Source organism: Ranitomeya imitator, chromosome 10 (genome assembly GCF_032444005.1).
Source record: "Ranitomeya imitator isolate aRanImi1 chromosome 10, aRanImi1.pri, whole genome shotgun sequence".
Classification (NCBI taxonomy): domain Eukaryota; kingdom Metazoa; phylum Chordata; class Amphibia; order Anura; family Dendrobatidae; genus Ranitomeya; species Ranitomeya imitator.
Window position 1 is genome coordinate 101,711,125 of NC_091291.1, and position 23,586 is coordinate 101,734,710.

General features: G+C 42.8%; 1 protein-coding gene across 1 annotated transcript in view; it reads left to right on the forward strand.

The window, feature by feature from the left end:
- Window positions 1–23,586, forward strand: part of TNFRSF25 (TNF receptor superfamily member 25) — a 113,514-nt gene that overhangs the window by 24,484 nt on the left and 65,444 nt on the right. The window contains exon 2 of the mRNA XM_069740717.1: window positions 13,010–13,202. Coding sequence (XP_069596818.1) covers window positions 13,010–13,202 — 193 coding nt within the window. The remainder of the gene's footprint in view (window positions 1–13,009; window positions 13,203–23,586) is intronic.

Sequence of the window (23,586 nt, forward strand, 5' to 3'; positions counted from 1 at the left end):
TCCGGCCACCGGCTACGCGCCTCAATAGGATGTTGCCTCGGTCTCACGGCACAACTCCTACTGGCTCTCTTTGTGCTTGATCTCGTTTCTCACTGTTCCACAATATCTTTCGCTTCGTTTCTCTTTCTTAGGTTCTGTAACGTTCTATTCTGGTCGCTATGTGCCTGCCAGGTTCCCACGCCTGACAGGGACCCCCCTGTATCATCTCCCTGCAACACCCCCTGCCACGGGATCTTGCCTGAATCCAACCCAGTCAGCTTCTGACTAACTTCCTATCCAACCCCTAGTTTTACCAGTGTGAGGAGTGGCCCAATAAATAAAGCCCTTTGCTCTCCCTAGTGGCCGGAGTGTGAAGTGTAATGTGTGCTGGTGATACCTGGTCAGTAGAATTCCTTCAGTGCCATCAGATGTACCATCACTCCCCTTAGTGGCAGAGTGTCATACTGCAACGACCAGATCTCTGGGGCGCTGCATATCCTTAAGGGAAGACATCTTATAATAGGGGGAGACTATGGGCTTCTGTAGTTCATGAACACCATTGTAGAGTGGGCAGTTTGGGTCAGCCATGACGTCTGCCCAGACTGTCAATCTTCAGGAGTGCACCTCCCCCTGGCAAACAGGAAGCTGAGGGACAGAGGAGCAATGCACTCCTGAAAATATAAACTTAAAACACCCTTTTAAGTTGATAGAGGGGGTTATTCTGTTCAGTATTTCACCTTTTTGCCAAAGTGAAGATCATCTACAAAGAGTCTCTTGATCTGGAGGACTTGTCTTGTCCTGATTTACACAGACAACCCATCAAGTGAGTACAGTCATGGACAAAAATTTTGAGAATGAGACAAATATTAATTTTTCCAAAGTCTACTGCTTCATTTTTTCTAATGGCAATTTGCATATACTCCTGAATGTCAGAGTGATCAGCTTAACAGCAATTACTGTACTTGCAAAGTCAATATTTGCCCAGAAAATGAACTTTAACCCCCAAAACACATTTCAACATCATTGCAGTCCTGCCTTAAAAGGAGCAGCTAACATCGTTTCAGTGATTGATCCATTAACACAGGTGTGGGTGTTGATGAGGACAGGGCTGGCGATCAATCAGTCATGATTAAGTAAGAATGACATCACTGGACACTTTAAAAGGAGTCTGTTGCTTGGTATCATTGTTTCTCTTCAGTTAACCATGGTTATCTCTAAAGAAACACGTGCAGCCATCATTGCACTGCACAAAAATGGCCTAACAGGGAAGAGTATCGCAGCTACAAAGATTGCACCTCAGTCAACTTCAAGGAGAGAGCTTCCATTGTTGTCAAAAAGGCTCCAGGGTGCCCAAGAAAGACCAGCAAGCGCCAGGACCGTATCTTAAAACTGTTTCAGCTGCGGGATCGGACTACCAGCAGTGCCGAGCTTGCTCAGAAATGGCAGCAGGCTGGTGTGAGTGCTTCTGCACGCACTGTGAGGTGGAGACTCTTTGAGCAAGGCATGGTTTCAAGGAGGGCAGCAAAGAAGCCACTTTGACTGATATTCTGCAAAAGGTACAGGGAGTGGACTGCTGAGGACTGGGGCAAAGTCATTTTCTCTGATGAATCCCCTTTTTGATTGTTTGGGACATCTGGAAAACAGCTTATTCGGAGAAGAAGAGGTGAGCACTACCACCAGTCTTGTCTCATGCCAACTGTAAAGCATCCTGAAACCATTCATGTGTGGGGTTGCTTCTCAGCCAAGGGAATCGGCTCACTTACAGTCTTGCCTAAAAACACAGCCATGAATCAAGAATGGTACTAGAATGTCCTCCAAGAGCAACTTCTCCCAACCGTCCAAGAGCAGTTTGGCGCCCAACAATGCCTTTTCCAGCATGATGGAGCACCTTGCCATAAACTATGATAACTAAATGGCTCATGGAACAAAACATAGAGATTTTGGGTCCATGGCCTGGAAACTCCCCAGATCTTAATCCCATTGAGAACTTGTGGTCAATCAAGAGACGGGTGGACAAACAAAAACCAACAAATTCTGGCAAAATGCAAGCATTGATTATGCAAGAATGGACTGCTATCAGTCAGGATTTGGTCCAGAAGTTGATTGAGAGCATGCCAGGGAGAATTGCAGAGGTCTTGAAGAAGAAGGGTCAACACTGCAAATATTGACTTGCTGCATTAACTCATTCTAACTGTCAATATAACCTATTGGTACTCATAATATGATTGCAATTATATTTCTGTATGTGATATAAACATCAGACAAACACTAATAAAAACCAGAGGGCAGCAGATCATGTGAAAATATAATTTTGGTGTCATTCTCAAAACTTTTGGCCATGACTGTACTTTCTAATACCAAATTTCCCCCATGGTGGTGGTGATTCAATACTTGCTTCCAGCCGATCACTGAGGACACTTTGTGATTTGCTTATTGTCAACGAACCCTTCCAAGGGTGTAGTCAGACAGCTGAATAAATCGCGCCAAAGTGAAGCTCATCTACAGGGTCTCTTGATCTGGAGGATTTGTCTTGTCCTTCATTACACAGACAATTTCCCCCATGGTGGTGATTGAATACTTGCTTCCAGCTGATCACTGAGGGTACCAGAAGGAGGACACTTTGTGATTTGCTTATTGTCAATGAATGCTTCTAAGGGTGAAGTCAGACAGGCGAACACATCGGGCCGAAATCAGACTGCAATGCCCAGACTGGCCATGGCTCTCCCAACCTGAGGGTGACAGGTCAGGAGAGCCACCAGCCAGTCCGTGCATTATGGCCTGATCTAGGTCCGATTTTTATAGCCGTCTCACTGCACCGTTGCAAATAGTCTAGGAACCCGCCTCAAATAGGTGTTTACAGCTGAAAATGGTGTCTGATAGAGCACAACGTGACTCCGTCTGAATCAATAAAGTCAATTGCCGTCAGCACAAATGTACGAATATCATTTTCCATGGCTTCAGATGTAAGCCACTGACAGCAGGCTAAATCACTATATAAACATGGCCTTAAATTGCAGTAGAAGTTAAAAAAATTATTTAAAAATATAGAAACAAAATGAAAGAAAAGTATAAAAAACTGAATCACGCCCTTTACCCTCATTCAAAATAAAAAAAATAATAAAAAGTTAAAAAAAACTGATTTGGTATCGCTGCATTCGTCAAAGTCCCGCATAACAAAATCTAAAATTAATCAATTGATGTAAAAATGAAAACGTTACGTGTAAATGGCAACATAAGCAAAATATATACTATATATATTTTTTTTTATAATTTTAAAAATATTGTAATTAAATACAGATTTTTTTTCACCACTTAAATAAAATAAACTTTACATTTGATATTGATATTTAGGTGCAAAATCAGATCTCAGTCTTGGGGTCTTTTTCCCCGAGCAAATCTCCTGTGGTAATTACCGTATCTGGTTACTGCTGGAGGCCCCTACTTCCATGGAGGTTCACGTGTCAGATCTCTTACTACCCCAGTTATAATTAGTTTCTCTCTTCCCCAGATATAATTAATCCCATATGTTCAATGTGGGTGTGATATGACCCCTCTCTGGAGATGTCTTATGGATTTTAATTTTTCTGCATGACACTGACCAAATACTGAACATGGGAACATAGTCTTAAAGTTGTGGTTTCCTTCTAAAGTTGAGGTGCTTACGTTGTCTCGTGGACAGTGGTGCCTCTTAATACACCGTCATATCGGTGTTCACTATATCCATAATGTACACACTGTCATAAAACAGATCAACTGCTGAATTGGGTTTCTACTTCTGCTCTGGTTTACACTCCTACAAAGAAAAGAGTTGTGGACATGTAGATTAGTGGTGACTCTGACACAAAAGTGAGTCATAAGACACTTATGGTATCTGAGGCGAGAGGTGGATTAGCATAAATCTGCTTTCCCTGCTTGCAATGACACTGACACAAACAGTTGTTGCCAGGCAGGTATGGACTGAGGTTGAAATTCAGCCCTGGCATTTGAAATCACACAGGCCCATGTTGTCCCCGTCCCCATGAACTAGATGGAATATATTACTAATATTACCCTGGATGGAGGAAAGAAAGATTTACTACAAGACCAATATTTCTAATGATACTCGTGGCCTGCTGGGGTGACTGATTCAGCAACTTTGTGCTCCGTCAAAACTCTTAACAGTATGGGTATCTTGAGAACACCGATTCTGTTAACAATGTAGCAGACAAGGCGGCCCATGACCAGACAGGCCCTTCTGGCATTTGCCAGGATTGCCAGATGGCCATGTTGCCAGGTGAGCATAAAGATTAGGGATGAGCGAACATGCTCGGTAATTCTCGGTTATCACTTGAGTATCACAGTGCTCGGATGTGATTGTTACTCGGTGAGCAATGGGCACTGCTCGATGTAAAACTCAAATCCCCGCCCCGCATCTCTGGCACCTGTTACGCAGCCAATAAGCATGCGGAGATTGCTTGTGAGTTACTGTAATGCCATAGCCATCTTGACATCATCAGGGATTATAAAAGGATAGGCATCACCCGGCTTGGCACACTGATGCCATTGCACAGCTCTGTGACACTTTGTATTGGAGGGAGAAAGTGCTTGTCTAGGCCTGTGTGTGCACCATATAACGAATCAGAGGCCTGTAGGGCTGATACTGGTGCTGAAGCTGAACCATTACACTAACAGCCCTTCTAAGGGCTAATTGTTTGCAGCACATACAATCTGCATTTAGCTTAGGGAAGGAGATAAAGTTGCATGAGCAGGGAGAGTGACAGAATCCAGTCTGTAGACAGAGATTACGCCCGTGCAGTCTGTTGGCAAATATACGGTTGCAGTTTTTTTGTGGGTGCTGGAAAAATTGATTGTATTTTGATCTATGAAGTATTATGTGCTTTGAGGTCCTTTTCTGTATTAAATAACACACCAAAAAATCATTGAAACATTTTCCTGGGCTACATTTCTCAGCCATGCACTATTCCATAGTGTGGAGTAGATTTCTGTGGTCTCTAAAAGTGAACAAAAAGTTTTAAAAATGTTGTAGTCCTCCATTTCCAGACATACAGTGTTACTTTGTCTGAGAATATTTCTGTGATCTCTAATAGTGAACAAAATCTTTTAAAAATTGTGTAGGCCTCTATTTCTCAAACATACAGTGTTACGTGATCTGTGAACATTTCTGTGACCTGTAAAACTGTAAAAAAGCCTGTAAAAATGTAGCAGGTCTCCATTTCTCAGACATACAGTGTTACGTGGTCTGTTAACATTTCTTTGATTTCTAAAACTGAGAAAAAGCATTGAAACATTTTTCTGGATTACATTTTATTGTCATCCATATACTTTTGCGTTCTTTCAGTTACATTATGGAGGAGTAAACTCACAAAAACCGCTTTGATTGCTGCATGTGACCATTTTTTTTTCTTTCATTCAAAATAAACTTGATTTAAATAGACCTAGCAATTATAAAATGCGTAAGGCATGCATTAAGGGACCGGGAAGTGGAACTGCTTATGATGGTGCACGCAGATGCCGAGAACGTGCGGCAGGTGCGACTACGCCTGTTGCTGAAGCACAAGAAACACACCCATCCACGACACATAGGTTCATGTCCCACCTTGCAGTGAGGCACAGTACTCAACTTCTGAAGCCAGTGCATTGGGAACAGGTGGTCAGTTGGAGAGCAGATAATGCTTCCAGTAGGCTTGACTGCACTACACAGTCTTCCACACGGTCCAATCTCACCAGTCTAAAGTCTGGATCACTTAACCCTCAAGCTGATCCTTCTTTCTCCAACCATGTTGAGTCACAGGTGACTAGTGATCCAATACTAGGACACTCCAATGAGCTGTTTAACACAACATTTCTTGATTGTGGCCTCTCAACCTACATGCTCCAAGATGGACAGGAGGACATGCTGTTTAGTGATGCACAAAACTTAGAATAGTGGCGGTCACAAGAACATGATGATGGGGAACGGCAAATTTTGGATGAGGAGGAGGAAGATGATGATGAGACACAGTTGCCTATAACTCTTGTTGTTGTTAAGTCACGAAGTCAGGAGGACCAGGGCGTGGGGGGGGAAAGAGGAGATGGTGGATAATAAAGTCATTGATCCAACTTGGGAAGTTGGCATGCAGAGCGAGGCCAGCAGTGCAGCTGGAGAGATCGACAGCATGGAAACAGACAGGAAGAGGCAGTGGGGCGACCAGATGGCGTAACAACAGGCCTGAATTTCTGAGTCAAAGAGTTAGGTGTACCCAGGTCTGGTACTTTTTTAAAGAGAGTTCTGAGACAAACAAAATGGTAATTTGCAACCTGTGCCAATCAAAGATCAGCAGTGGACTGTCCACTAAGAACCTAACCACCACCAGCATGATCAGGTACATGTCATCTAAGCACCTGACTCAGTGGGCAAAATGCCATGGTGCCATCCAGGGCCGCCATCAGTGCACTACTGCCCTTACTGCTGTATGTGGCCAGGTGAGCAGCTGTACAGAGGGTGTGCCCGGAGGTCCAGGCCCACCCTCTTGAGCATCTTTTCATCAGGCCTCATCGAGCAATAAAGTGCTGTGCACTGCGGCACACAGCTTGATGCTGGGAGATTTCTCGGAGCTCCACGGCCATCTAACCTGGATGGCTGGCGACAGTGCAGCTCCAGCTCCCTCCACCTTCTCTAGGCTTCTGGTCAGGTGACGGCCTGTATGCGATGATCATCGTGTACGTGCCAAAATCTGCGAAGGCACCAGAAGCTCAGCTGTGCCTGCAGGAGATCATCAGTGATGTAAGTATGAAAAACGTTTTTGTTTTTTATTTCTTTATAAAATGAACTAAGTGGGTGAGGGAGGAGGTGGAGGGAGACTGCAAGTGATGGAGGGGGGCTGCAAATGGTGAAGTGAGTGGGGGAGAAGGATTGCAAATGATGAAGTGAGCAGAGAAAGGAGACTGCAAATGATGAAGTGAGTTGTGGAGGGGGACTGTGCAGCGCCACAGGGTCCTGGTCATTGCAGTAATGTCGTTTTCCTCTAGGGGAGAGGGGGAGAGTGATATTACGTTTGGAGGCAAAGAAGGACAACTGCATCCAGGTGTCACAAACATGCAACACATTTCAAAATCCAGGCCACCAGGCTCTGCTCCTATTTACTAGGTCACTCCCCACACTTAGGTAAAACTGGTTGTCTGGAGGGATATTTAGTGAGTTGCTGGCTGAGTTTTGCTCAGGTAGTTGGTCCCTGACAGGGGTGGGATCCTGTCAGAGATCGAGGAAGAAGGACACGGAGCTGTGCATGCCCTGAGAGCTGCAGCTTCCAGAAAGAGACATTGAAGGAGAACTGTATTGCAGAGAGGGTGAAAGAAGTCATAGCAAAGGAGTGGATACCAGAAGGGGATCAGCCCTACACAGGCTGCTTCCTTCTGAGGCGCAGGATCCCGGTAGCCGCAACACCGAGGGAGCAACGATCCTTTATGTCTTGCTCCAGAGACCGGCAGGACAGCTAATTTCACGTTACCTGCCCGCCCTACACCCAGGAGGCAAGGTGGCGCCCCTTAGAGGCTGGGGCATGATAGAGTCCCTGTAAAACGCCTCAAGCCACCGGTCATACGGGTTTGTCCTATCCTATCCAGGGGAAAGAGAGAGAGAGAGACATAGCATCTATAACATCTGTGAGGACCTTATGAGAAGCTTAGCAGTAAGGGACTACAACACTGCAGCGCTAGAGGAAGGCTACTGATTTCCACTTGGACAAGGGGACTCTGGACTTGCCTCCAAACTGGCCGGACTCTGTCTGCCCTGTGATCTGGTGCCCTGGACTGTGGATGCTGAAGTCTTCAGTAAAGGTAAAGAGACTGCAACCTTGTGTCCTCGATCTTCACTGCGCCTCTCACCATCCACCATCTACATACTGGGAAGCCCTGGGGACATACTTCACCTGTGGGAAGGAATACCATCTAGCTGCCATAACATCACCCCAGCGGACCCCAGCGTCGGATTGCTGTGTCTACCCTTACAGCCTTGGTCTCCCTCTGATACTTGCAGAATACTTGACCGAATACCACAGGTGGCGTCACGAACATTCCCCTTAAAGACTTTTCCCTTTTTACACGGACGTCTCAGGGCCACGGACCGGGTCAGCCACCGTGACATCCCCCTGTGAACCGAAGGACCCGGTACTGAGTACCCCGCTGCCCTGACGGGGCGATCCAACTTCAAATGCTGAAGTGGGGGAGGAATATTGCAAATGATGAAGTGGGGGGGACGGCAAATGATGAAATGAGTGGAGGAAGGAGACTGCAAATGATGAAGTGAGTTGTGGAGGGGACTGCAAATGATGAAGTGATCTGGGAAGGGGGACTGCAAATGATGAAGTGAGTTGTGGAGGGGGAATGCAAATGATGAAGTGAGTTGTGGAGGGGGAATGCAAATGATGAAGTGGGAAGGGGGATTGCAAATGATGAAGTGAGTGATGGAGGGGGACTGCAAATGATGAAGTGAGTGATGGAGGGGGACTGCAAATGATGAAGTGAGTGATGGAGGGGGACTGCAAATGATGAAGTGGGGGAGGAGGGGGACTGTAAATTATGAAGTGAGGGGGCACTGCAAATTCTAAAGTTGGGGGTGATGGGACAACCATCACTGCAATGGAGGGGCTGATGGAGCATGATTAGTATGCGAGCATCGATCCTACTGTAAAAGGCATCTACACATAGGAAAACTCTTTTTTTTACACCTCCTTACACTGGAAATATCAACTTGACTGAGCGTTCCTGCAAATGATGAATTGAGAGTGGGAGATGTGGGACTGAAAATTACGAATTAAGGGTGGGTGACAGGCAACTGTAAATGATGGATTGAATGTGGGGGTACGAGAAGAGCAAATGATGACTTGAGGGTGGGTGACGGGGACAACAATTGAATTGAAGGTGGTGGGTGGGGAGAGCAAAGGATGAATTGAAGGTGGGGTATGGGGAGAGCAAATGACAATGAATTTTGAGGGCGAGGGGAGTAAATGAAGATGTATTGAGATTTGGGGATGGGGACAGTAAATGATGAATTGAGGTGGGGCTGCAAATAATGATAAATTGACAGTGGAGGAGAGTAAATGATGTATTGAATGTGGGGGAGAGCTGTTGATAATGAATAGAGGGTGGTGGTGGGAAAAAGAGAAGACATGACATAATGAATTGGGGCGGAAGGGGCATGTAAATATAATGGATCGGGGGAGCGGGAGGTACAGAGTGGGGGGTGTTGCAGATACAGTGACTGGTATTGAATTGAGGGAATGAGTACAGGTGCTAATATGCAAATTGCCTCTTCAGAGAAAAAGAGGACTTAACTTTATAGCGCCACCTGTTGGAAGTAGCGATCCTACAAGTCACAATCAACCCTTTAACGAGTCGTGCAATATGACTTAGGATAAAAGCCAAATCAGGATCTCAATTTGCAGACACGGTGTTTTGGGCTGTTGGCCCTCGTCAGTCTGAAGCATGAGAACTGATTTGGCTAGGTGAGAGGCTCTGGACTGGGGTCTAAGGTGTATCGTTTCTCCTTATAGAGAGTGACATACCAGCTGGCTTGTCAAGGTAAGGAGGCTTATTCACAGTGCAATGTTCCTCTGGAATTTTTTCTCTGAAAAGGCAATTTGCATATTAAATTCCCAGAGGAGCATTACAGGTGTTAATTAATTTATATATTTATTATGTGGGGAAAATGGCTATTTATTGTTGGCGGGGACACAGTGGTGGATTACAATTTATATATTGAATAGTGGCTTGCATAATAACTAATTATGTATTAATGGTGGATGAACGTCTGTATTCAGCTGTGTAGTGTAGAAGAAATTGGAAAAAGTGGGTAATGTGCTCTGGACGCGGGGCTCTAGGTAATTGTGCTATTTGATGCAGAGATAAGTCCTGACGGGAAGCAGTGATGGCAGTCTGCGCTGGATGGAAAAGAAAAACAAAGATGAAGGACTTCAGCTAGAGACGTCACTTGGGAGTCAGTGTGTTATCTGTACACTGACACTGTACACTATATAGCATTTCCTTGGTATATAACCCTTTATGAGTCTACCAATAGATCACAATTTTAACAGAATGTGTATGAGACCCTCCTTTATGTCTAATACAGGGTGTATGAGTCCCTAATTTTAGGCAGTCTTTGCTTCCTTTATAAATTTAACTGAAATTTCCTATTTTGTAATTAAAAAAATAAATTTTTGGTTTACCCAAATTAGGTTTTTTTTTTTTAAATCCTTTTTCAATTTTGCCTTATATACACGTCATTATACAGAAAAAAATGTTTAACTTTTTTTCTTATAAAATGCAATTTTTTGTCGTTTTGTTGTCACTCCATAAAGTGGAGTAAAAGTGTGACCCCATTGTTCTTAACAATCTGTGAGTCAGAGATGCTTCTAGGGGTCTTCCCCATGCTGTTCTCCTTCCATTCAGCACTTTTCGCATCAATTTGAACGTTTTCACTGCCCTCAGACCTCTTTGTAGGTTCTGCTGGAAAATAGCCCGACTTTCCCAATGACGCCGATTAGACTCATTACTCGAAACAAGCGTACGAGTATTGCTCGCTTCCCTAATGAAGAAATATACAGCTCCCATTCAGGTCAATGTTGGATTTATAAATTACAGTAATGTGCACGTAGCTCCTCCCAGTGGTAGCCAAAATTATACGACTTATTAAGTTACAAAAACAGTTTTGTCAAAGTTACTCATAGTTGGTTAGTGTGTATTAGGCTTTAAAACTAGAAGTGACACAGAGCTGATTATGATGGTTTACTTACATATATATATATATATATATATATATATATATATATATATATATATATACTAGATGGTGGCCCGATTCTAACGCATCGGGTATTCTAGAATATGCATGTATCTACTATATAATTGTCTAAGGGTCACTTCCGTCTGTCCTTCTGTCAGTCCTTCTGTCACAGTTATTCATTCGCTGATTGGTCTCGCCAGCTGCCTGTCATGGCTGCCACGACCAATCAGCGACGGGCAGAGTCTGGAAGAAAATGGCTGCTCCTTACTCCCCGCAGTCAGTGCCTGTCGCCCGCATACTCCCCTCCGGTCGCCGCTAACACAGGGTTAATGCTGGCGGTAACGGACCGCGTTATGCCGCGGGTAACGCATTCCGTTACCGCCGCTATTAACCCTGTGTGTCCCCAACTTTTTACTATTGACGCTGCCTATGCGGCATCAATAGTAAAAAAGGTAATGTTAAAAATAATAATTAAAAAAAAAAAACCTGCTATACTCACAAAAAGTTTGGGCACCCCTATTAATCATAAGCTTAAGGTTTTATAAAAATTGTTTTTTTTTGCAACAGCTATTTCATATATCTAATAACTGTTGGACACAGTAATGTTTCTGCCTTGAAATGAGGTTTATTGTACTAACAGAAAATGTGCAATCTGCATTCAAACAAAATTTGACAGGTGCGTAAGTATGGGCACCCCACCAGAAAAGTGACATTAATATTTAGTAGATCCTCCTTTTGCAAAAATAACAGCCTCTAGTCGCTTCCTGTAGCTTTTAATGAGTTCCTGGATCCTGGATGAAGGTATTTTTGACCATTCCTCTTTACTAAACAATTCCAGTTCAGTTAAGTTTGATGGTCGCCGAGCATGGACAGCCCTTTTCAAATGATCCCACAGATGTTCAATGATATTCAGGTCTGAGGACTGGGATGGCCATTCCAGAACAGTGTAATTGTTCCTCTGCATGAATGCCTGAGTAGATTTGGAGCAGTGTTTTGGATCATTGTCTTGCTGAAAGATCCATCCCCTGCATAACTTCAACTTTGTCACTGATTCATGAACATTATTGTCAAGAATCTACTGATACTGAGAGGAATCCATGTGTCCCTCAACTTTAACAAGATTCCCAGTGCCGGCATTGGACACACAGCCCCAAAGCATGATGGAACCTCCACCAAATTTTACTGTGGGTAGCAAGTGTTTTTCTTGGAATGCTGTGGTTTTCGGCCGCCATGCATAACGCCTTTTTGTATGACCAAACAACTCAATCTTGGTTTCATCAGTCCACAGGACCTTCTTCCAAAAAGAAATTGGCTTCTCCAAATGTGCTTTTGCATACCTCAGCCGACTCTGTTTGTGGCGTGCTTGCAGAAACGGCTTCTTTCGCATCACTCTCCCATACAGCTTCTCCTTGTGCAAAGTGCATTGTATAGTTGACCGATGCACAGTGACACCATCTGCAGCAAGTTGATGCCGAAGCTCTCTGGAGGTGGTCTGAGGATTGTCCTTGACTGATCTCACCATTCTTCTTCTCTGCCTTTCTAATGTTTTTCTTGGCCTGCCACTTCTGGCCTTAACAAGAACTGTACCTGTGTTCTTCCATTTCCTTAATATGTTCCTCACAGTGGAAATTGACAGGTTAAATCTCTGAGACAGCTTTTTGTATCCTTCCCCTGAACAACTATGTTGAATAATCTTTGTTTTCAGATCATTAGACAGTTGTTTTGAGGAGCCCATGATGCCACTCTTCAGAGGAAATTCAAACAGGAGAACAACTTGCAAGTGGCCACTTTAAGTAGATTTCTCATGATTGCATACACCTGGCTATGAAGTTCAAAGCTCAATGAGGTTAGAAAACCAAAAAAAGTGCTTTAGTAAGTCAGTAAAAAGTAGGTAGGAGTATTTAAAGCAAGAAAATGATAAGGGTGCCCATACTTATGCACCTGTCAAATTTTGTTTGAATGCGGATTGCACATTTTCTGTTAGTACAATAAACCTCATTTCAAGGTAGAAACATTACTGTGTCCAACAGTTATTAGATATATGAAACTGAAATAGCTGTTGCAAAAAAAACAATTTTTATAAAACATTAAGCTTAAGATTAATAGGGGTGCCCAAACTTTTTCATATGACTGTGTATATATATATATTGTATATATATATATATATTCAACATTTAGGGCACTGCTAAAGTTGCACAATGGTTTCAGTAGAAAGAAATGGACGTCACCCAGATCTAAACTATTCTGTAGAACCTTCTATTTTTTTCCTAGGTTTACTTCACGGAATCTGTCAATCATAGAAACACAAATACACTAGAGAAACGCAGCGAAACATTTAACTTCAGTAATGATGAAATAGAGCAACCATTCAAGAGATCCCAACGCTACAAGAGGTCAAACTGCGGAAGTAATGAAATGGGTTATGATGAAGACAAAAAACACTGTTGTATGAAATGTCGTGAAGGTGAGCTCCCTGTCAGCATTATAGTAGTTATATTCTTGTACATATGGGACAGTATTATAGAGCTATATTCTTATACATAGGAGCAGTATTATAGTAGCTATATTCTTGTACATAGGAGCAGTATTACAGTAGTTATATTCTTGTACATAGGGCAGTATTATAGTAGTTATATTCTTGTACATAGGGCAGTATTGTAGTAGTTATATTCTTGTACATAGGAGGCAGTATTATAGTAGTTATATTCTTGTACATAGGGGCAGTATTATAGAGCTATATTCTTATACATAGGAGCAGTATTATAGTAGCTATATTCTTGTACATAGGAGCAGTATTACAGTAGGTATATTCTTGTACATAGGGTCAGTATTATAGTAGTTATATTCTTGTACATAGGGACAGTATTATAGTAGTTATATTCTTGTACATAAGGGCAGTATTACAGTAGTTATATTCTTGTACAAAGGGGCAGTATTATAGTAGTTATATTCTTGTACATAGGGCAGTATTATAGTAGTTATATTCTTGTACAAAGGGGCAGTATTATAGTAGTTATATTCTTGTACATAAGGGCAGTATTACAGTAGTTATATTCTTGTACAAAGGGGCAGTATTATAGTAGTTATATTCTTGTACATAAGGGCAGTATTACAGTAGTTATATTCTTGTACATAGGGACAGTATTATAGTAGTTATATTCTTGTACAAAGGGGCAGTATTATAGTAGTTATATTCTTGTACATAGGGCAGTATTATAGTAGTTATATTCTTGTACATAGGGCAGTATTATAGTAGTTATATTCTTGTACATAGGGTCAGTATTATAGTAGTTATATTCTTGTACATAGGGACAGTATTATAGTAGTTATATTCTTGTACATAAGGGCAGTATTACAGTAGTTATATTCTTGTACAAAGGGGCAGTGTTATAGTAGTTATATTCTTGTACATAGGGCAGTATTATAGTAGTTATATTCTTGTACATAGGGCAGTATTATAGTAGTTATATTCTTGTACATAGGAGGCAGTATTATAGTAGTTATATTCTTGTACATAGGGGCAGTATTATAGTAGCTATATTCTTGTACATAGAGCAGTATTATAGTAGTTATATTCTTGTACATAGGGCAGTATTATAGTAGTTATATTCTTGTACATAGGGCAGTATTATAGTAGTTATATTCTTGTACATAGGAGGCAGTATTATAGTAGTTAAATTCTTGAACATAGGGGCAGTATTATAGTAGCTATATTCTTGTACATAGAGCAGTATTATAGTAGTTATATTCTTGTACATAGGAGGCAGTATTACAGTAGTTATATTCTTCTACATAGGAGAAGTATTATAGCAGTTATATTCTTCTACATAGGAGCAGCATTATAGCAGTTATATTCTTCTACATAGGAGCAGTATTATAGCAGTTATATTCTTCTACATAGGAGCAGTATTATAGTAGTTCTATTCTTGTACATAAGGGCAGTATTACAGTAGTTATATTCTTGTACAAAGGGGCAGTATTATAGTAGTTATATTCTTGTACATAGGGCAGTATTATAGTAGTTATATTCTTGTACATAGGGCAGTATTATAGTAGTTATATTCTTGTACATAGGAGGCAGTATTATAGTAGTTATATTCTTGTACATAGGGCAGTATTATAGTAGTTATATTCTTGTACATAGGGGCAGTATTATAGTAGCTATATTCTTGTACATAGGGCAGTATTATAGTAGTTATATTCTTGTACATAGGAGGCAGTATTACAGTAGTTATATTCTTCTACATAGGAGAAGTATTATAGCAGTTATATTCTTCTACATAGGAGCAGCATTATAGCAGTTATATTCTTCTACATAGGAGCAGTATTATAGCAGTTATATTCTTCTACATAGGAGCAGTATTATAGTAGTTATATTCTTTGTACATAGGAGGAGTATTATAGTAGTTATATTCTTGTACATAGGGGCAGTATTATAGTAGTTATATTCTTGTACATAGGGGCAGTATTATAGTAGTTATATTCTTCTACAAAGGGGCAGTATTATAGTAGTTGTATTCTTGTATATATGGAGTATTATATTTTTGTACATAGGTTTTATAGTGGTTATATTCCTGTATATACACCTGATTATAATGACCTATTGAGATATATATATATATATATATATATATATATCATATACATAATTGTCTAAGGGGTACTTCCGTCTGTCTGTCTGTCTGTCTGTCCTTCTGTCACGGATATTCATTGGTCGTGGCCTCTGTCTATCATGGAAATCCAAGTCGCTGATTGGTCGCCGCAAAACAGCCACGACCAATCAGCGACGGGCACAGTCCGGAAGAAAATGGCCGCTCCGCTCCCCGCAGTTAGTGTCCCCGGCGCTCCGCTCTCCGCAGTCAGTGTCCCCGGCGCTCCGCTCCCCACAGTCAGTGTCCCCGGCGCTCCGCTCCCCGCAGTCAGTGTCCTCGGCGCTCTGCTCCCCGCAGTCAGTGTCCCCGGCGCTCCGCTCCCCGCAGTCAGTGTCCCCGGCACCCGCTCCATACTCCCCTCCGGTCACCGCTAACACAGGGTTAATGCCAGCGGTAACGGACCGCGGCATGAATAACGCATTCCGTTACCGCCGCTATTAACCCTCTGTGTCCCCAACCTTTTACTATTGATGCTGCCTATGCAGCATCAATAGTAAAAGAAAGTAATGTTAAAAATAGTAAAAAAAAACCTGCTATACTCACCCTCCGTTGTCCGCTGAGCCGCTCGCGCCTGTCGCCATCTTCCTTTCCCAGCGATGCTTTGCGAAATTACCCAGAAAACCTAGTGGTCTTGCGAGACTGCTAAGTCATATAGGTAATTTCGCAAAGCATCCGGGGAACGCAAGATGGCGGCAGCCGCGCGCCCATCTGCACAGCGCCGTTGGATCCCAGGAAGCGGAGAGACGGGAAGCTGAGGAGCAGCGACCAGAATGGTGAGTATGTTAAACTACAAGGGGCCCTCGGATCATTAGGTGAGTATGCTTATTTTTTATTTTTTTAACCTGTGACATACTTGGCTCGGTAATATACTACATCACTGGGCAATATACTACGTGACTGGACAATATACTACGTGGCTGGACAATATACTACCTATACTACCTATACTTACCTGCATCTCAAAAACATTTCTAGAATTCGCCCTTTTCTTAATTTCGACTCTGCAAAAACTCTGACTGTTTCACTTATTCATTCTCGTCTGGACTATTGTAACTCTCTACTAATCGGTCTCCCTCTTGCAAAACTCTCCCCGCTCCAATCTGTCCTGAATGCTGCAGCCAGGATCATATTCCTCACCAACCGTTACACCGATGCCTCTACCCTGTGCCAGTCATTACACTGGCTACCCATCCACTCCAGAATCCAGTACAAAACTACTACCCTCATCCACAAAGCACTCCATGGCTCAGCACCACCCTACATCTCCTCCCTGGTATCAGTCTACCACCCTACCCGTGCCCTCCGCTCCGCTAATGACCTCAGGTTAGCATCCTCAATAATCAGAACCTCCCACTCCCGTCTCCAAGACTTTACACGTGCTGCGCCGATTCTTTGGAATGCACTACCTAGGTTAATACGATTAATCCCCAATCCCCACAGTTTTAAGCGTGCCCTAAAAACTCATTTGTTCAGACTGGCCTACCGCCTCAATGCATTAACCTAACGATCCCTGTGTGGCCTATTTATAATAAAAAAAAAAATTAAAAAAAAGGTTCCTCGCATCATGTTCTCATACACTTTATGCAGTATTAGCCCTCTGTGTCTGTACTGCTACATACTTAGGCAGGTAACTGGTTCATGCAGCTTTACATGAACACCTGAGCCTTACACTATAGCTGGTCCGAATAACTAAAGCAATTGTTACCATCCACCTCTCGTGTCTCCCCTTTTCCCCATAGTTTGTAAGCTTGCGAGCAGGGCCCTCACTCCTCCTGGTATCTGTTTTGAACTGTATTTCTGTTATGATGTAATGTTTATTGTCTGTACAAGTCCCCTCTATAATTTGTAAAGCGCTGCGGAATATGTTGGCGCTATATAAATAAAATTATTATTATTATTATATTACTACCTCGCTCTGCAATATACTACGTCACTGGGCAATATACTATGTGGCTGGGCAATATACTACGTAAATGGCCAATATACTACATAACTGGGCAATATACTACGTGGCTGGGCAATATACTACATGGCTGGGCAATATACTACGTCGCTGGGCAATATACTACGTGGCTGGGTAATATACTACGTTGCTGGGCAATATTCTTCGTGGCTGGGCAATATACTACGTCACTGGGCAATATACTACGTGGCTGGGCAATATACTACGTCACTGGGCAATATACTACGTCACTGGGCAATATACTACGTGGTTGGGCAATATACTATGTAACTGGGCAATATACTACGTGGCTGGGCAATATACTACGTGGCTGGGCAATATACTACGTCACTGGGCAATATACTACGTCGCTGGGCAATATACTACGTGGCTGGGCAATATACAACGTAGATGGGAAATATACTACGTGGCTGGGCAATATACTACGTCGCTGGGCAATATACTACGTGGCTGGGCAATATACTACGTGGTTGGGCAATATACTACGTGACTGGGCAATATACTACGAACCCGGCACTCAACTTATATACTATATCGCAGGGCAATATACTACGTCGCTGGGCAATATACTACGTGGCTGGGAAATATACTACGTGGCTGGGCAATATACTACGTCGCTGGGCAATATACTACGTGGCTGGGAAATATACTACGTGGCTGGGCAATATACTACGTCGCTGGGCAATATACTACGTGGCTGGGAAATATACTACGTGGCTGGGCAATATACTACGTCACTGGGCAATATACTACGTGGTTGGGCAATATACTACGTGACTGGGCAATATACTACGTGGTTGGGCAATATACTACGTGACTGGGCAATATACTATGAACCCGGCACTCAACTTAAGTCAAACTGAAGGTTTTTTTATTCCGTAGTACGAAAAACGTTTCGGCCTGGTCTGGCCTTCGTCAGTTACATACTTAGAAGTGTCTGAGAATGCGCTCAATAAGCGTGGTGTGGTAGATCCGTGGGTCGTCCCTTAGGAGATGACCGCCTTTGGTGAATAGCACGGCTGTAGGCTGTAGGAGACCGGGCATCCTCACCGACAGCGGTGGACACCGCATCCTGACCCGGTCTCCTACAGCCTACAGCCGTGCTATTCACCAAAGGCGGTCATCTCCTAAGGGACGACCCACGGATCTACCACGCTTATTGAGCGCATTCTCAGACACTTCTAAGTACGTAACTGACGAAGGCCAGACCAGGCCGAAACGTTTTTCGTACTACGGAATAAAAAAACCTTCAGTTTGACTTAAGTTGAGTGCCGGGTTCTTTATATCTACATATATACGGCTTGGGAACCTACCCGTTCACCTTAGTAGCTGTGCTCACGTCGTTTGATTCACTGGGCAATATACTACGTCACTGGGCAATATACTATGTGGTTGGGCAATATACTACGTCACTGGGCAATATACTACGTAGCTGGGCAATATACTACGTGTCTGGGCAATATACTATATGGCTGTGCAGTATACTACGTGGCTGGACAATATACTATGTGGCTGTGCAATATACTACGTGGCTGGACAATATACTATGTGGCGGTGCAATATACTATGTGGCTGGGCAATATACTACGTGGCTGGGCAATATACTACGTGGACATGCATATTCTAGAATACCCGATGCGTTAGAATCGGGCCACCATCTAGTATATCTAATATATAAAGCTGAATGTGTGTGTGTGTGTGTGTGTGTGTGTGTGTATGTGTGTATGTCCGGGATTGGCATCTGCACCGTCGCAGCTACAGCCACAAAATTTTGCACAGTCACACGTCTGGACCCCGAGAGCGTCATAGGCTATGTTGTGAGGCGAAATTTTAACCCCGCGCGTTCCAATTCACCAAACAATTTTGCCCCTATCTACATAATGGGGAAAAAAGTGAAAGGAAAAGTGTTGGAGGCGTCGCAGCTACAGCTACAAAATTTTGCACAGTCACACGTCTGGACCCTGAGAGCGTCATAGGCTATGTTGTGAGGTGAAATTTTAACCCCGTGCTTTCCAATTCACCAAACAATTTTGCCCCTATCTACATAATGGGGAAAAAGTGAAAGGAAAAGTGTTGGAGGCGTCGCAGCTACAGCCACAAAATTTTGCACAGTCACACGTCTGGACCCCGAGAGCGTCATAGGCTATGTTGTGAGGTGAAATTTTAACCCCGCGCTTTCCAATTCACCAAACAATTTTGCCCCTATCTACATAATGCGAAAAAATGAAAGGAAAAGTGTAGGAGGCAAATTGACAGCTGCCAGATGTGAACAAGGGGGACTTAAAGAATGAGAGCGATGGCGCCAAAGAGTATATACCGTACAGTTGCTAAGTTGGGGCCCCGACATGGGATACTCACCACACACAGGGATATAAACACAAACACAAAATGCGCCACACACTACCACATGCTTGAACACATATTACCCTCAACACACATTTCACCACAAATACACCAACCTCGCCACATAAAAGTCGAAACACAAAAGTCGCCACTCAAAACTCGCCACGTGCAGAACTTGCCACATGCAAAAACTAGGCTCTTGCTAAACTCGCCACAAGTGCAAAACTCACCTCATGGAAAACTCGCCACACGCAAAACTTGCACACGCGGAAAAATTGCCACATGCACAAAAGTTGCAACACATGCAAAAGTTGCCTCACACAAAACTTTCACATACTCAAAAGGCACCACACATAAAACTCGCCACGCGCAAAACTCGCCATGCGCAAAACTTGCTGCACACAACTTGCTACACTAACCTGTCACATGCAACTCGACACACAAAAAGTTGCTACACGCATGTTGCCACACAAAACTCATCTCACAAAAGTCGCTACATGCATGTCGCCACACGCAACTCAACACACACAACTTGACAAATGAAACTCGCCCTAAAACACACACAAGTCTGGTATTATCCTTCAAAAATAAAAATCTGATTAATAAGCAGACAAACTACAACAAATGTACCATATAGGAAATACGGCAGCTGTCAGTCACATGACCTGTCTATTATGTGTATGTGTCAGCTAATATATACTGCCAGGGGGAGGGCTTCCTGTTGGCTGGGGATTTATCAGGCTGCCAATTTAGCTTACAAATACTGAGGTAAAAATACTGAGCAAATAACATGTGAACGAGGTCTAATACAGGAGGAGATGACACACAGGTATATACTATATACAGGGGAGATGACACACAGATATATACTATATACAGGAGAGATGACACACAGGTATATACTATATAGAGGAGGAGATGACATATAGGTACATATATATACAGGAGGAGATGACATACAGGTATATACTATATACAGGAGGAGATGACACACAGGTATATACTATATACAGGAGCAGATGACCTACAGGTATATACTATATATAGGAGATGACATACAGGTATATGTTATATATAGAAGATGACATGCAGGTATATACTATATACAGGAGGAGATGACACACAGATATATACTATATACAGGGGAGATGACACACAGGTATATACTATATACAGGAGGAGATGACATACAGGTATATACTATATATAGAAGGAGATGACATTCAGGTATATACTATATATAGGGGAGATGACACACAGCAGGTATATACTATATACAGGGGAGATGACATACAGGTATATACTATATACAGGAGATAACATACAAATGTATACTATATATAACGGAGATGACAAACATGTATATACTGAGGTGATGAGGTGAAAATGAGTGGTGTGAGGTGAAAATGAAAAGGTGTGAGTGCAAAATGAGAGGAGTGAGGAAAAATAGTGGAGTGATCAGAAAATGACAGATGTGAGGTTGAAATGACAAGTGTTAGGGGGGAATGAGAGGAGTGAGGGAGAAAATGAGAGGTGTGAGGGGGAAAATGAAAGATGTGATTGGGAAAATGAGAGGCGTGATGGGAAAATAAGACAAGTGAGGTGCTATAACTAACCACAGATATTTACTATGCCCAGGCAACGCCGGGCTCTTCAGCTAGTCTAATATATAAAGCTGAATGTGTGTATGTATGTATGTATGTATGTCCGGGATTGGCATCTGCACCGTCGCAGCTACAGCCACAAAATTTTGCACAGTCACACGTCTGGACCCCGAGAGCGTCATAGGCTATGTTGTGAGGCGAAATTTTAACCCCGCGCGTTCCAATTCACCAAACAATTTTGCCCCTATCTACATAATGGGGAAAAAAGTGAAAGGAAAAGTGTTGGAGGCGTCGCAGCAACAGCCACAAAATTTTGCACAGTCACACGTCTGGACCCTGAGAGCGTCATAGGCTATGTTGTGAGGTGAAATTTTAACCCCGTGCTTTCCAATTCACCAAACAATTTTGCCCCTTTCTACATAATGGGGAAAAAGTGAAAGGAAAAGTGTTGGAGGCGTCGCAGCTACAGCCACAAAATTTTGCACAGTCACACGTCTGGACCCCGAGAGCGTCATAGGCTATGTTGTGAGGCGAAATTTTAACCCCGTGCTTTCCAATTCACCAAACAATTTTGCCCCTATCTACATAATGGGGAAAAAGAGAAAGGAAAAGTGTTGGAGGCGTCGCAGCTACAGCCACAAAATTTTGCACAGTCACACGTCTGGACCCTGAGAGCGTCATAGGCTATGTTGTGAGGTGAAATTTTAACCCTGCGCTTTCCAATTCACCAAACAATTTTGCTCCTATCTACATAATGCGAAAAAATGAAAGGAAAAGTGTAGGAGGCAAATTGACAGCTGCCAGATGTGAACAAGGGGGACTTAAAGAATGAGAGCGATGGCGCCAAAGATTATATACGGTACAGTTGCTAAGGTGGGGCCCCGACATGGGATACTCACCACACACGGGGATATGAACACACACACAAAATGCGCCACACACTACCACATGCTTGAACACATATTACCCTTAGCACACATTTCACCACAAATACACCAACCTCGCCACATAAAAGTCGAAACACAAAAGTCGCCACTCAAAACTCGCCACGCGCAGAACTCGCCACATGCAAAAAATTGGCTCTTGCAAAACTCGCCACAAGTGCAAAACTCACCTCATGGAAAACTCGCCACACGCAAAACTTGCACACGCGGAAAAATTGTCACATGCACAAAAGTTGCAACACATGCAAAAGTTGCCTCACACAAAACTTTCACATACTCAAAAGGCACCACACATAAAACTCGCCACGCGCAAAACTCGCCATGCGCAAAACTTGCTGCACACAACTTGCTACACTAACCTGTCACATGCAACTCGACACACAAAAAGTTGCTACACGCATGTTGCCACACAAAACTCATCTCACAAAAATCGCTACATGCATGTCGCCACACGCAACTCAACACACACAACTTGACAAACGAAACTCGCCCTAAAACACACACAAGTCTGGTATTATCCTTCAAAAATAAAAATCTAATTAATAAGCAGACAAACTACAACAAATGTACCATATAGGAAATACGGCAGCTGTCAGTCACATGACCTGTCTATTATGTGTATGTGTGAGCTAATATATACTGCCAGGGGGAGGGCTTCCTGTTGGCTGGGGATTTATCAGGCTGCCAATTTAGCTTACAAATACTGAGGTAAAAATAGTGAGCAAATAACGTGTGAACGAGGTCTAATACAGGAGGAGATGACACACAGGTATATACTATATACAGGGGAGATGACACACAGATATATACTATATACAGGAGAGATGACACACAGGTATATACTATATAGAGGAGGAGATGACATACAGGTACATATATATACAGGAGGAGATGACATACAGGTATATACTATATACAGGAGGAGATGACACACAGGTATATACTATATACAGGAGCAGATGACCTACAGGTATATACTATATACAGGAGGAGATGACATACAGGTATATGCTATATATAGAAGATGACATGCTGGTATATACTATATTTAGGAGGAGATGACACAGATATATACTATATACAGGGGAGATGACACACAGGTATATACTATATACAGGAAGAGATGACATACAGGTATATACTATATATAGAAGGAGATGACATTCAGGTATATACTATATATAGGGGAGATGACACACAGCAGGTATATACTATATACAGGGGAGATGACATACAGGTATATACTATATACAGGAGATGACATACAGATGTATACTATATATAAGGGAGATGAAAAACATGTATATACTGAGGTGATGAGGTGAAAATGAGAGGTGTGAGG